Genomic DNA, 15,127 nt, shown 5'->3' with positions numbered 1-15,127 from the left:
TCATATAAGAGTCATCCAGATTTTAAAAAGATGTGCAATTTCAGGGAAATATATATTTAACAACATATGCATTTATAGTAAGTGTACCTTTACACGTCAGCAACCCACAAGTGAGTATTGCATTCAGTCTAACAAGCATCTCTGTTATGGTTGTTCCTTAGAGCAATGGAATATAATAGATTACCTTAGTAATTAATGAAATTAATTAAAGGAATATTGAAAAGATTCAGATTAGAATAAAGATGCATAAGAAGTCTTTCTCCAGTTAATTGAGCTTATTTGAGTGCTATGCTTTCTCCGTCAGAGAGATGCCAGCAGGTTCCTGTAGCATTTTAAGACTCTGGGAAACAGATTCCGCTGGGAATTGCTGCACAAGCACCTCCTTGTGGTGCTGAATTCCTCAGAACTGAAGCTGTAAAAGGATGCTGTCTGAAAATCTCTTGGGATTTTGCTTCACCTTTTTTGAGGCAAGCTCCGTGCAGACAGTTATGGGAATCTGTTGAGGAGCAAATCTCCAGCAAGAAGTTCAGCTTTACAGAGGGACTGCAGAACTGCTACCCGAATCAAACAATTGTGCTACTTGGACTGTATATCTCTTCAAGCGCTAAATGTCTGTCCTCATATTTCATGATTAGTGATTATTATAATGAGGGCCTAATAGGGGAACTATTATAGTAAAAATATGTCTGGGTATTTTAATAGAAAACCACGCACAGAGCTGTCAGTCCAAGAGATGTGAACTCAGCACATCTCTGTGTAAAACTCAGGATGATATAGTTCCTAATCTGTATGACAGAAATACTTAGGGACACATGACTTGTATTATATTTTAGACATAGTGATGAATGGTTCTCATCCTCTAGTTCATTGGAAACAGGACAGTCAATCTGCCCACAGGTACATAGTGATGCTGTAGCTGCAGCCCAGACTGGGAGGCAGCACAAATTAGTGTTCAGCAGTTCTACAATGATCTCAAGGAAAGTCATGGACCTTTGCCTTAGCTCAAGTATTGTCATACTAGCTTAACATCTTTAGTACACAGCCTAATATAATTTGAGAAATCCTTATACGTATCCCCCACAGGGGATCTGACATGCAGATGACATCCTAAACATCTCAGCTGCTCACAAATAAAGAGTGAGCAACTTTCTCATGGTGAAGATATGCAAAGCAGTGAAAATGAGATTCTAGAAAGATGATCAGAAGAAAAACGAAGTGTGATTTACGAGAATTCAAATTTACTTTCTGACAAGTAATTAAAGTAAAAGTCACAGAACAAAAGTTCACCCTCCACAGTGAGTGCAGAATTGCCTGTTAAAGCCTGATGCTTATTCATTTTTCTCAGTGGAATTTTCATTATTACTAAATGGAATAAAAAGTGTCTTCTCTTGTTTTAAAAGCTGAAACATTTTATTTGTCAGTACCCAGCTGTAATCCCACAGTGATTATGTGTCTGGTGGAGATATTGGCTAGTTCTATAAAAACCCTGGTGATAATCACTTGCCTTTACATTACTTACTAGATGGTAAATTGAGATGGCAGGTAGATATTTTCCTCTGGGGAAAAAGAGAAATGAAAAACTTCTCAGTAAAGCAGGCAAAAATTGAACTATTTCCTTCCCAAATGAAAATTTCTTCCACTTCACAAACAAATACTTTAATCTAGATGATTTACTAGACTGTAATAAACTGCACTATACCTTCACAGAAGAGATGAAGAAGTAAGAGATTGATTTCCATAAAGGGCAGCAGGAGGAGCTCCCAGAACCAAAGAATGGGACAAGATCATGCCCTTGATGTCACTTATCAGTTACACAAATGCTGCTAAAAAAGATGAAGAATATCTGAATAGCAGTATTACCTAACCCAAGATGAAGCAACCAGAACAAGGGAGTTAGTAAAAGGGCTGAAGGAGAAAAAAACTAAACCACCAAATTCTGTTTCTTTGATTCAATAATTCTATTCAGTGCTAGCGAGATAACCTACTCTAAAAAGAATAGTTAACCTGAGCCTGACAGAGCCAAAAGCTTTCAAAGATAAAAGGTCATTATGAAAAACCAGAAAAAATACAGTAAATGCTCCCTCTTTAAAGCTTTTAAATGATCTTTGCTTACATAGTCACAAAGTTAAGTCAAAGCATATTTTTTCTGGTTTTCACTCCGAATGATTTCTTTTTACAGCAAAATAAAGCCTGTAAAAATTCATGGTGATTCCATTAATAAGTCTGCATGAAGATATTCACCACACACAGAGTCTGGCCTGTATCTTTATTTCAGTTTAATAAATGAATACAACAAAATTGTAGAGCAAAAAATCAGTGAAGAAAGTGTTGCAAGAAGTTTATATTGACCTGCTGGTCAAAGTTGATAGTGACCATCTAAAAAAAACCAAATTAAAACGAACCTCCAGCTTTGCCCCCAAAACGCGTCTGACCACTGGAGACAAACATTAATGAATGAATACTACTAAATTAAAACTACAGTTTCCATCTCATCAAAGTAAAGCCATCCTGTACGCCAGTGAATTCTATGATGTGCTTTAAGGCGAAGACTATGGAACTGGGACCTCTCTCTCCATTGGTTCACTGGAATCATATGAAGCACTTGGACAAAAACTAGTCATATTGCTTATTTCCAGAAAGAAATGCTATGAAGGCAGCTATAGCATAAACATCGAATTCTTTTTGTACGCGCAGTCTTGTGTAAGCAATACTTGTACCTGTAACAATGAAGTTAATGTGACCACAGATTGGAAAGATACTCTGTACAAGCACTGATTGCCAAGGATGGAAATCGGTACACTCAACAACCCCCCTATTAAAATATTGTTCAGATATTTAAAAATATGAAAAACACTGCTCTATGCTTCAAAATTCAGCAAGAACAGCTGATGTGGGCTGAATCCTTCTTAAATAGCTTTCATTATATTTCAATGTCTTTTGTGATTATGACAATTTTGACAAGATAATCATCTCCTCTGAACAGGACTTTTTAAGGTTTAGAGAAATACTGTAAGATATATTAAATAATGTGTCAAATTATGTATGAACCCTGCTTTCAAAAGAAATCCTATGATCTCATTAAATAATTACAGAAAATCTATGCCTGATGTTATAAATAAAAAGTACCAGTATCACTGGTATATAAAGGAGAGATCTAAAAGTACAGGAACTTGCAGGATTCAAGAGGAGATATCATAGCTTTGTTCTCTTAAGATAATCAACAGAAGTTTCTGTGTTAAAACATCCTGCATGCAAGGTCAACTTCTGTCCCGTGGTCTTCAAAACAGAGGGAAAGGGAATAAGTCTGTAGGTATGCTACAATCAGATAAACTAGATACTTATACCGCAGCCTCATTTCTCTTTCCTTTCCTCACACTTTATTGCTTCTTTTCTCTTATTGATTTTGGGGAAAAGAAAAACCAGTTCTACTCAGCACAACAATTACACAAAAAGAAGCCCAGGTACAAACAAAAATCAATAGGAAGTGACTTTAAAAACATCTTTTCTAGAATTCTCTTTTCAGGAAAAGCAAGAGAAAATAGAGGAACGAAACCTGAGATTATGTCAACAATGAGAGAAATTATGAATTTTAAACATAATTTCCATTTTAACTTCATATATTCATGCTGCTTTTAGAGAGAGATAGGATTGCACAAAACTGGGAAGAAAAGTGCTGTGTATACTTTCCTATGATGTAAATAGAGCAGGTAGGAGAAAGAGGACAGGAACAACTGCTCTACAAAAATGGTTGCTCTCTTAACTCCATAAGTGGGACAACTCCTTTAGCCATCAGTTATGGCCTTACACTAGCAGCCAGCACTGTACTTGTAAAATTTAAGTGTCTTCTGCTTCTTACTCTGGGGAAGTTACCCTCTTTTAATTGAAAAATCCTGCTGGTGAAGTAATCAACCAAGGCAAGGTGACAATGCAGGCAATGCTTCTAATCAAGACACTTCCAAGATAAAAAACATACTATTATCTGAGAGAATGTTATAGACACAGAAAGTTTTCCACCATAGCTACTCAAAAGACACAACAATGCTGTCAGGCCACCATGTCAGAGCATAAAAGAATTGAAACTCCCGCCTGTCAATAACATCATCAGACTAAGCCCCTACGTGACTCCCACTGATTGGCATTCTACATTACAACCACTCCAGCAGAAGTGGTTCCTATCACTCAGTGAGGGTGAGAAGTCAACAGTCTATGCACAAACCTATTTAACATACAAGAAGGCCTTTTATTTACCATGAAAACCTGCACACTGTTTCTCAAAAGCTATTTCATGCTACAAGGTTAATTCTTTCGGAAGGCATTTAGAAAATTGTTCCAATACTTCATAAAGATGAAGTACTAAACAAATATATAAATAACATGAGTTATTTAAATTGCTGAAACAGGAGAAATCCAACAATCATTTTGTAAGAGGATTTAAGTGTAGAAGGCTATCTTCTCCAGAGAAGTTAACTGAGATTTAAAGAAACGAAGTTTAAACTTCACAGCTTTTGTTTTCAAAATTCTTTGATACTCTTCTTTTCCCTTTAAAAGGAAAAGAGCAACTAAAAGTTTATCCAATGATATAAAAGAATCACATTAAATCTTAAAATGTTTCCAAGCCAACTCACCAGTCTCTTTATAATTCTCAACAAAAGCTTCTGTTGTCGTGTATCTTTTTTGGACTTCAGTACTTCAGCAAAGCTGTCCATGTTTTCTGGAGACATACTCTCCTGACTGCTCCCTCCATACAGTTGAACCAGCAATGATAAGCACTGCGAGGCACTCTCGAATATTTCGGTGTCTTCACTGGGAAGCTAAAAATTAACAAAAAATGAACAAAGAAAAATCCAGTTCCAATTTCAGAAAAATTCTGTATAACTGGGGATTTGGAAGAGTATTAACATTTGCATTGTGCCAGGAAAGCATCATTTCTAGTTGAATGACTCTAAATTCCATTAAATGAAGCTTAATAAAGTGATGAAAATACAATTAAAATATATCTGTTCTTAAGGATAAGTACGTCTCCACTATAATTCTATCAAATAGCCTATCCATAGCAACATCATAAAAGCACTGAAAATGTTGCTCCCAATTCTGTTATTTTCAGTCAGTGTATTTTGCTTTAAATAGAAGTAGTAATAGCAGAAAGTATCATTACAGCCATAATGTCTAATCTTCTACATAATGCACACCATAAAACTTCATTTAATTATTTCTAAATCAAGTCTATGGCTTCTGGTTGAGGTAGAGCACAGGCTATCTAGCTATTTAATAGATTTTAAGTAGTCACATTAGGAGGTACATTTTGCAGATTTAATATATTTTCCTGAATCCCAGCTTTTATGCACTCCTTTTGAGAGCAGACACTGGAGCAGGTCCTAGCAACGGGATGGAAAAACTCTTTCATGGGAAACAAAATTACAGAAAAGATTTGAAAGCATGGCTAATAATCATGTTTAAATGAGTTTCTGGTAGTATGACACTCCTATCAAAATTATTTATATCTTTCTTGAAAGTATAATCTGGAAATGATGAGTAGGGGTATTGTATTATGCTAGTATTTGGCACTATTGGAACAACAACAGGAATGCAGTGCCTAGTTTTAGCACACACAGTTCACAAAAGCCAGTGAAATAATCATAGAGGGTTCTCGGGAATATGCAAGAGGACAACAGACTGGAAAACATAACAGCAAAATACTAAAGGAATTAAATGCCTACAGCTTATCAAAGGGAAGGTTAAAAGACACTTGATCATACTCTCTCAGTTACACAGGACAAAAAGCAGGCTGAGGATAGGCTAATTCTTTTACCTGAAAAAGGACTGATACGAGATGATGGCTTAAAACTTTATCTAACACAATTCAGATTAGGAGGACGATAATATTTTTATTTCCTTTTTTCTTTCTTTAATAAGAGTGATTAGCTGCTAAAACAACTCCCTTAGGACTGAGACAGATACAAATTGCCTGTGACAGAGAATATCATAATAACTTCCTTTTCTAAAAAAATAACAAAACTCTTTGCTGTAGAGAGGAATTCATTTAGGAAAGTCCTATGTCTTCTGTTATATAAGACCCTTGACTAAATGATTACAATAGCCTTTTCTGTCCTTTCAGTACATTAACTGAACAAAATACACTAGTGGTTGTCTTAACCAATATGGTATAGAAGCATAGAAACACCTCATGATTCCTACTCAGTTTTTTAGTTCAAAAAATACTATTTAAATATAAAGAAGCTAGATCAAAGTACAGTTAACAGACTATCCTTACTGACAATAAAAAGGAAACTATTTATATAATCTGTCCAACCATTTATATAATATGCCAAACCATTTCAATAATGATTACTAATTTAACCTACAGTATGAACTTCCCACGTTTTTAATTTTAAGAGAAACCCATACAGTCACTTTAAAGCAACCTGGGAACATATCATCAGACATATACTCAAATATTCAGGAAGCAATTCCCCAGGGATCTGCATGCAAATACAATCCTGTTTTCCATTAGCTTCATAGTGCTGGCTGTTTAAAACATACTGAACTGACATGTAAGCTCTGAATACATAGCCTCAAGACATATCACATTCTATTTGACCTAATGCTATGCAAGTGACAGGACCACAGCAGCTACTTCTTCCACAGTTTTGCTGTACATTTTTTCTTCATTTCAATCTAACTGCCACCTATTTGATTGTTTCCTTTCCAACATCCAGAATTACCTAAAAGCTTCACCAACATAAATAGCCAGGCTAAAAAGGAGGGAAAAGCTACAAATAGCAACAAGCTTTATAGCTTCATTTATATGTTCAATCCTTATCAAGTGAAAGAAAAATTCACTGATCTCATGCAGGCTTTGAGCCAACCCGTATTTCCTTCACTGAAAAAAAATGCTATTAAATAAAGGAAGGAACAATTAAACTCCTTTAACATATGTCTCTTATCCCTTTTAATAGGAGACCATTCCCTGAAGAAAATCACAGTACAAGAACTACAGTCAATTTTCAGATGTTGTTCGTCGGCAAACAAAAATAAAAAAACAAAAAAAAAACAGTGACCATTTGGATAGTTACATCCTTGCCCTAGTATTGTAGGGCAGGCTAGTTCCCTGGGCTCCATAAGCAAAAAATCCCATTTTTAATTAGTAATCACAACAGCCACATTTGGAAGCAAGACTGTTCCCAAGGTCTTTTTCTAAGATATTCACTAAACATCAAACAGAGGAGTGGAAAGGTGTTAGCCTCTGCAAAGTACTGTCACTACAATAACATCGCATGAAGAAACACATAAAGTACACAGTTCTTTCTGAGACCAGGAAGGTACATAACTTCCAATAAAGCAAATTAGCAAGTCCAGCCTGTTAGCGTCCTTCCCAAGGAAGGCTGTCTTCAGCAGGAATCCTCAGTTAGTGAGATAGTGCAACATTTTGCTGTAGGTGAGGAGCTGGGCTTGGGCCAATGGCTTTGCTTATCTCCTCCTGGTATGCCCAGCCTTTTATCACTATTGCTGTTGTTCTATGTCCCTCAGTAAAAGAAAGGAGGTCCCTGACTCTCCATCCACTATGTTTTGGCATCAGGTAGGCTTGTGCTTCACAGGATACTAAGTTGACAGTGACCATCCTCCAGTTTCTCTCCAGGGTTCACAGTACTTGACAGTCATGACAATCGCCCTATTCAATCACAAATGCCAATGAAGTCCTCCACTGCCTGTCATAGTTCAGGCTCTTCTGCTTCTCTGCCTCACCACGGTCTCTTTGAGCTTTATTGCTACCTAGGGTTTGGGGAGCAAGTTGCTATTATCCTGGAAAAACGCAGAGCAAACCAAGGCCATGTTGGATGGGGCTTTGAGCAACCCGACCTAGTGGAAGATGTCCCAGCCCATAGCAGGGAGGTTGGAACTGGATGATCTTTAAGGTCCCTTCCAACCCAACCCAATCTATAGTTCTATGAATAATAGCCTAGGTTGTACAAACAGGAAAACAATCTGGGAGCAGGAAAGGCTGTATTTACTCTGGAGGGAATGAGAATCACAGGCCCACAGTCTAACCCATAAATAATTAAGGTGGAAGAGGAACTCCCAGCAATGTCCCTATTTAAGTATGTCTGCATCAGCATTTTTCTCTCTAACTCTCATCATTTTACTGTTTCACTACTGACAAGCAATGATTTAGAAGTCATAAGCTGGTAATCTGAAATTTAACAATGGCTGCCACTCAGTGTTAGTACTTTCATTAACAGTTATAAAGAGTAGAAGATCTTAAGAAAATTATTGGTATGAACAAAAGCAATGACTGAAAATATAACAAATATCTGTAAATATAGAAAAGGAATGAAAATTCAGCTTTCAAGTAAATAGTATATGTAATAAGAACAGCAAAGAGAGAATCATGTTGCTAGACAATGAATATAGAAGGATGGCTCATCTCTTAATCAGCTGGAACAGTGTTCTGGCTATTTTTCTAATCCTAACAATTCCACTTGATATGAAGAAGTATATTTCAAGTCTTTGAAACGCATTTATAGTTTTTAATGACATCAGATACTCAAGTTCTATTTCTTTCAGGAGAGGAAAAACCCACAAAAAAACTAGAGTTCTAACTCTTTGAGGAAATATCTCTCCCTTAATATTACAAAATTACATGAAAAAACTCTAGTGGCCTTTCATTTCTTTTTGCTTTATCAATCTTCAAGGGGATTTCAGCAAGGTAGAAACATTAGCACTCCTTCTCTTTAAAGCTGATAATATTCTAGGCTATTGTACGGCTTGAAGAAAATCCAGCATCTTAAAAGAAATTGCTGAACAGTTAAAGTCATAATTTTTGCCAAAAATTGTAGATCTATTTTTCACTTCCAAATTTTAAAATAATGTCTCATGATAAAACTTCTGTGTAAAGAAGTTTGTGTATTATTTTTGCTTAATTTTTGTGGTCGTGTTACAACCTCCTGTAAACAGGCTCATAATATAAAATTCTAATTCTTGTCCTTTATATATAGAATCTGCTCTGTGTATTTTAAGATTAATGTGGTAAAGTGCAGGAAGCTTCTTGTTATTACACATCTATATTTCTGCAGTCTGTTGTCAAAAATGTATTCATTCCGAACCCAGTTGCAGTGCATTCATGAATTGCAAACCGTTTCAAGAAACGTGTGATCATATGAGCTGAAGTGGCAGTTTTCACAGGGCTGGAGTTGTTACAGCATCTAATTTTAGAGCTACAATGAAACTGTCTGGATTAGCCGGAGGGGACACTATTTCAGTGCATTAATGAGGTTGCACACAAAGAGAGTTTATTACGATAAGAGATAGATGTTCATTAGATCAGTAATGTGATTACAGAATGTGCTGTAAAGGAAGCACCATTAGGAACTATAGGGAAGATGATTTTGCAGACATTAAACAAAATGTAAAAGCAGAACATTATTATTTATCTGCTAACTTTACTATGCTTCTTATTAGCAAATCTGCACAGTTTGAAATTAAAAATAAAATACTATGTTTTTGTTTAGGGCAAAACCATCCTTCTCCTACTTAAGGGAAAATATTTTTTGAAAAAGCAATATATTTGCAGTTCATTATAATCTAGCCTAATTGCTGAGAAACTAAATCTCCTTTATGAAACTCTCTGCTTGTGATAACATAGTCTACTTCTTCTGGTGTGTTTTTGTTTGTGAGTTTTGTTGTTTTATTTGTTTTTTTTTCTTTTTTTTTTAGGGTAGCTCTGTAAAATTCTTCAAATATCATTCACAGATAATGTTTCAAAGACAATAACAGCAATACATTATACAATACAGGAAATAAACATATTCTTTCCACTTTGGTCACAGAACTGTCTGTATTCCTAACAAATCTGAAATAAAATTTTACAGTGTACAGGGTTATCATTCTTCTGCAGTAATTTTCATTTCTTATTGGCAAATATCTATCTTCATGTGCTCTGAAACCGAAATCGGGGCACAGTCTCAGAGCCAGTGCAACAGAGACAGAAAGGACCTAGAGGAAATCATCTCATTCCTCCATGTGCACTGAGGCCTCATACTTGTCTTCTTCATGTTTGCACACGGTTAACTGGTCTTTCAACAGTAAAATACAGAGCACAATAATCAACTGCAAATTTTACTAGCAATACCGTAATGAAGAAGCCTACCACCAGAATATCAGAAAAGTTCTCTCCCAGCAGTCTGGTAGGCTGCAGAAAAACTGGAAGATCTATACCTAGGAACTAAATCTAGGATCTACAGAGAAATAAAACTCCTTTTTATAGTTACTGGTAAGGTTTCTGAAAGTTTCTGAAAATCCAAACTGAAGTGATTTCAAAAGTAAGTAAATATTAAATCTTTTTCAGTATAACAGCATGTCAAAAAGTAGATGGTATTTAAATCTTCTGTAACTGCTGCAAGTTTCAGTATAATAAAAACATTCATGTTCAAGTGGAGAAATATTACACAAAAAAAGCTGTGGAATTAACTTTTAAATGCAAAGCTGCTAAGCAGAAGACTAAATGTTCAATTTTTTTCCTCTTATTGAAAGTTATGGGCAGAATAATCATGGGATTAAATATTGAATTTTACATATTTGCAGTGTTTTCTGCATGACAGAACTAGTAATTATTTATTCTTTTGTGTTCTTAAAAACTCTTAAGTTTCATTTACATGCTGTCTAGAATTCCTGCTCTTGCTTTGCAGTGTTCTAAGTGATAGACTAAATCACAATTACAGATGGAAAAATCAATGCTGAGTCTTTGACATTTTCAAGTTTAACTCACATTGATTTTTGAGGAGTTAAGAGAGAAAAACACGTAGAACTTCAGGGAAATAAATAAATAGACAAGTCAACAGGGCACGAAGCAATCATCTACTTGAGGGATACATATATCAATGAGGGAAAGCAACTATTCAAAATTACCTAAGAAACTGTATATTTGGTAAAATAGGCAGAAATTGCAAACCAGAGAAAATAATCTTAACTCAGTATCTTAACATGATGACTAGTTCAGAATTTAAGATCTCCATTATCTCCAGAAAATAAAGTTCACACAGAACTGAAAGTCTCAAAACAGTAATAAAGTTATGTAGGCACACAGCTCAACGAACACAGAGAACTACTGCTGAGAGCTCCACAGAAATTAAGCTCAGGTAGGCCTGAGTCTCTGGGGCACAGGGAGCATATACATCTTGAGAGACCCACTAGGCTTCACAAAGAAATTAGTCCTATTGAAAAAGATTAGAACATAAAACATTTTAAACCAATGGATCCTAAAATTAAAGTTATTATTCCATTGTTCAAATTCCTCCATCCTTTACCGGAAATGTTTAATACCGCAATGGGTAAGCCACAGCAAATTTAACAAATCTAGCTGAAATAACTTTCATATATTCCAATCAAGCACATGTATGTAAAGAACAACACATACACATCTACAAAACCTTTAAGAAAATTCAAAACCAAAAACAAACAAAAGAACCAGCACCAATGGCCTTTACTCTTTACCTATATGTTAAAATTAGCAGATTTTAAATAAGCATTTTAAAAATACCAGAATCTGCAGAAATACAGAACAAAGCAAAGCCTAATAGTAGTTTGCAGCCATACTTCTGAAATACAATCTAATCAGTACATGCTAACTATACAATTATCCTATCCTTTAATTAAAAACTTATAAAAGACTTCCAGGTGGTATAGACTGAGTACAGCTTGGCCTCTAATTTTCTGTTCTTTGGAGAGTTAATGGGATTTAAATTTATGACTGATTTTACTTCAAAGGAACATTCGCATCTCTTCATTTTTTACTATTCATCATATATAGCAATTTTTAATAAATTAATAGAAAATAAATTAAAAAATTGATAAAGAGGAAATATTATATAGTTGAAAATCAATCACTTTGTTTTAGGTCATTCAGTGATCATTTCCAAAAAGCCTTTGTCACTAGCTCGTTAAAATAAATACATCAAAGAAGGACTTAGCAACAAGTATAATGCCAAAAATTAATAAAAAAGGAATCATACTCTTCCCCAAAACAGAAGATGACAGATAGTGCTACAGAGTAGAGGAGTTACAGGTGTTCATAGCATAATACATCTGAAAATTTATATTTAAATGAAAAAAAAAAAATTGAGGCTGGAAGAGAACTGAATCTGAAATGCCGCTAAGTGAAATAACCTGGGTAGGATATTGTCATATGCCACAGGGAAATTCTCACATACCACTTTAATGGCTTTACGTTGAATAAAAGGCTGAGGCAGCCTCTAAAAACTCTGCTCAGCTCAAGAAGCATTCTCCTGCTACAAGCTATTATGCACAGAGCCAAGACAAATCTCTGGCACAGTATGATGGAGGTTGAGCAGATGGGATGCATCAGGGCTACAATATAGCGCTCTGTGAAGATTCCAGTGCAGCACTGGGACATGTAGTATACTCCGGAAAAGACTGACTAAACAGATAGACTTCAAAGATGTATACAGATCACCAGGGACCATTCCCACTTGTAAATCCCTTAGGGTTATGTTAAAATAAAACTAAGCCCTTGAGAAAAGCTCAGAGGGCTCAAACCCAAGAAAATAATATTAAAAGTAATCACTTATTGCAAAGTAATTCAGTCCACTGACTTTTCTAATGGTAGCAGTACCTGTTGTTCCAAATTTTGAATAACATCCTCTCCCTATGCAGTCAGTAGTCCATTATAAAGGGCTAAAATTTGGCTATAAAAATGCATCCCAATTGAGAATCTGCAGCCTGTTCCTTGTCCCAATTCTATGCTTGGGACAGACTGACTCCAATGTCACTTGTAACCTGCAAGCCACTATGATCTATAATTTCTTTAAAATTGTTAATCCTTCCTTCTAGGTGGGAGCTTATAAACAGTGAAAAACTAGCAAACAGAGTTCTAAGATGTTGAATTCAGTTGAATAATTCCAAACTTCAGCAACATTCCAAAAGGCTTACAAACAAGCAAATTCTCACCAGTTGAATAAGCAGGCTAATTAGATCCGTCAGGGGTTTATTGATAAGCAGAAGGTCTTCAGCAGCCTGTGTGTCCCCTCCTGTGCCAGATTTCTGTGCCTTAATAAGATGAGAAAAAATAAAAAGAAGCCTTGGTGACTGTTCCATTACGAGAAACAAATTAGGTCGATTAGGTGGTCAAAGTTTGAACAGATTCTGAAGGAGACTTGTAAACTCTTTTCTAATTAAGTATTCCTGGGCTCCCAATGATCAGTTAACACTCCCTGTGTCTGTGTCTGTAACAATACGCACAAAGCAAAAGGGACTCATGCTGTCGTGCCCATCCCGCACGAGCCAAATATACTGACCTACATGATGTTTCTACAGCAAAATGCTATAAACCGTATATGCAAATGATAACTCTAAAACCATAAATGTTTTATGGATTTGTATTCTCTTTCAACATAACATGCCTATTTTAACATCAAAGTTCAACTATTTTTTTTCTCTTTATCAGGAACAATTTTAAATGCAACTCAAAAAAAAGAAAATCAAGGTGACTGTAAAGTTAGGATTCTCAGCAATAATGTCCAATTTTGCCCTTCTGACTCACTTTGTATCCTGAAATATTTACATTAAAATAATTTACTTTTAAATAGAAATAATAAAATATTTAAGTGACCAAAGTCTGTGATACAATCTACTACTACTTGCAATTCTGACCATTGTCATCCACCCTCATCAAAAGACCCTGCCATCTGAGGCGTTACTATTTAAGATCCATCCTTGCCCTAGGACACCAGAAAGGTCTGCTTGCAAGATTTTTCATTTAACTTCATTGTCTCGCACCAGGTTTAGACCATGACCCTGTACAGATTAGCTGCTAGAGGAAAAACGTAAACAACTTTGTTTAAAGAACACATTTTAAGATAATTTTGTGTGGTGTTTCATTTAAACCTCAATCTGAAAACCATCATCCAAGTTGAGGACTTTCATTTGGTTGAGTGAACACAGGAGCAAGTCCCCTGAGACAAGAGACACTACTGCTGAAGCTCTGCCGTTGATATTGATGATTTAAAAGGACGATGCCTTTCTTTGGGAAAGAATTTTGAAATAAAAGAAATATGAAGAGCTGTTTCTCCAGGTAATAAGACACATTGATATGTTCCTCGCTGAGGTTCAGGGCAGAGAAGACAAAAAACCACAGTGTTCATAGTAACGAAGAAAGGGAGGTCACCTTCACTTCAGCAAAATTTACAACAGCTTTTTCTGGCTAGTGCTTGGATGAGACGAAAGACATTTTCTATCAGGAATGTTTGACTACTTCCTTTAAATTTTACATATTTAGTGTCTTTGGAAAGAGACTTAACAATATTACTAAATAAATTATACTTTACATATACATAAAGAATAGACACTACACCATGCTTAAAACTAAGTTAAGTCACTAAATAGAGTTCACTTCTGAAACAAAGATCACAAATTACTTTCAGGTACAGTGGATCACCTGTGGAACACAATATGATAAAACTCTCCAAAACGCATATGCAAATTCATTTGAACTTCTCTACCATTTCTGTTAAAATACAAGTACTTGGATCACAGAGACTAATCTCTTGAATGAAGCTTGATACAGTAATCAGCATCATTCACATAAAGTACTGAAATAGAAAGGAAAAGTTGTGTCATGTTTTGCCTACACAGCAGGACAAGGTTATTGCTTTACATATAAAAAGCTTAAAATAAAAAGGATTCAAGTGGACATAGTACCATGCATAAAAGTTAACTTAAGCCTCAAAAATAGGTAAGACAAGAAAATTTGATTATTTCGAATTCTGTTTTAAAAGGTATCTCATTCAGAAGATCCCTATAAAAACAGTGCAAGAATATTTGTTTTCGCTACAGTGATGCATTTAGTGCCACACAGGTAGCGGAATATTATGTAGATGCACGGTAAATAGCAGTTACCAACTAATGACCACCATTCAACAGGGCATGTGTGTTGAGGCAGCTGCAGAACTCCCAACAGGAGCTCTGCAATGAACACTGTCAAGACAAGAATGCCAAGGCAAGTAACACCACTGTAAAATCAGTTTTATAGGGGTAGAGGGCAGAGCTATGTTTCAAAACCCAGTTTTCCAGCTGCCTCTTTCTACTCATTTCAGAGCAAAGCATGTTACTTTGACTA

The 15,127-nt window shown here is 35.6% G+C and overlaps 1 protein-coding gene across 1 annotated transcript in view; it reads right to left on the bottom strand.

Annotated features, from left to right (window-relative positions):
• The window catches only part of ULK4 (unc-51 like kinase 4), a 223,214-nt gene that overhangs the window by 52,222 nt on the left and 155,865 nt on the right, over positions 1-15,127 (bottom strand). The window contains exons 33-34 of the mRNA XM_009571781.2: positions 12,961-13,059; positions 4,626-4,811 (exon numbers count right to left, since the gene is read on the bottom strand). Of these exons, the coding sequence (XP_009570076.2) occupies positions 4,626-4,811; positions 12,961-13,059 (285 nt within the window). The remainder of the gene's footprint in view (positions 1-4,625; positions 4,812-12,960; positions 13,060-15,127) is intronic.

Source organism: Cuculus canorus, chromosome 2 (assembly GCF_017976375.1).
Source record: "Cuculus canorus isolate bCucCan1 chromosome 2, bCucCan1.pri, whole genome shotgun sequence".
In the NCBI taxonomy this organism is placed as follows: Eukaryota; Metazoa; Chordata; class Aves; order Cuculiformes; family Cuculidae; genus Cuculus; species Cuculus canorus.
The sequence above is the reverse complement of the archived record's forward strand: the minus strand, read 5'-3'. Positions and strand labels throughout refer to the sequence as shown.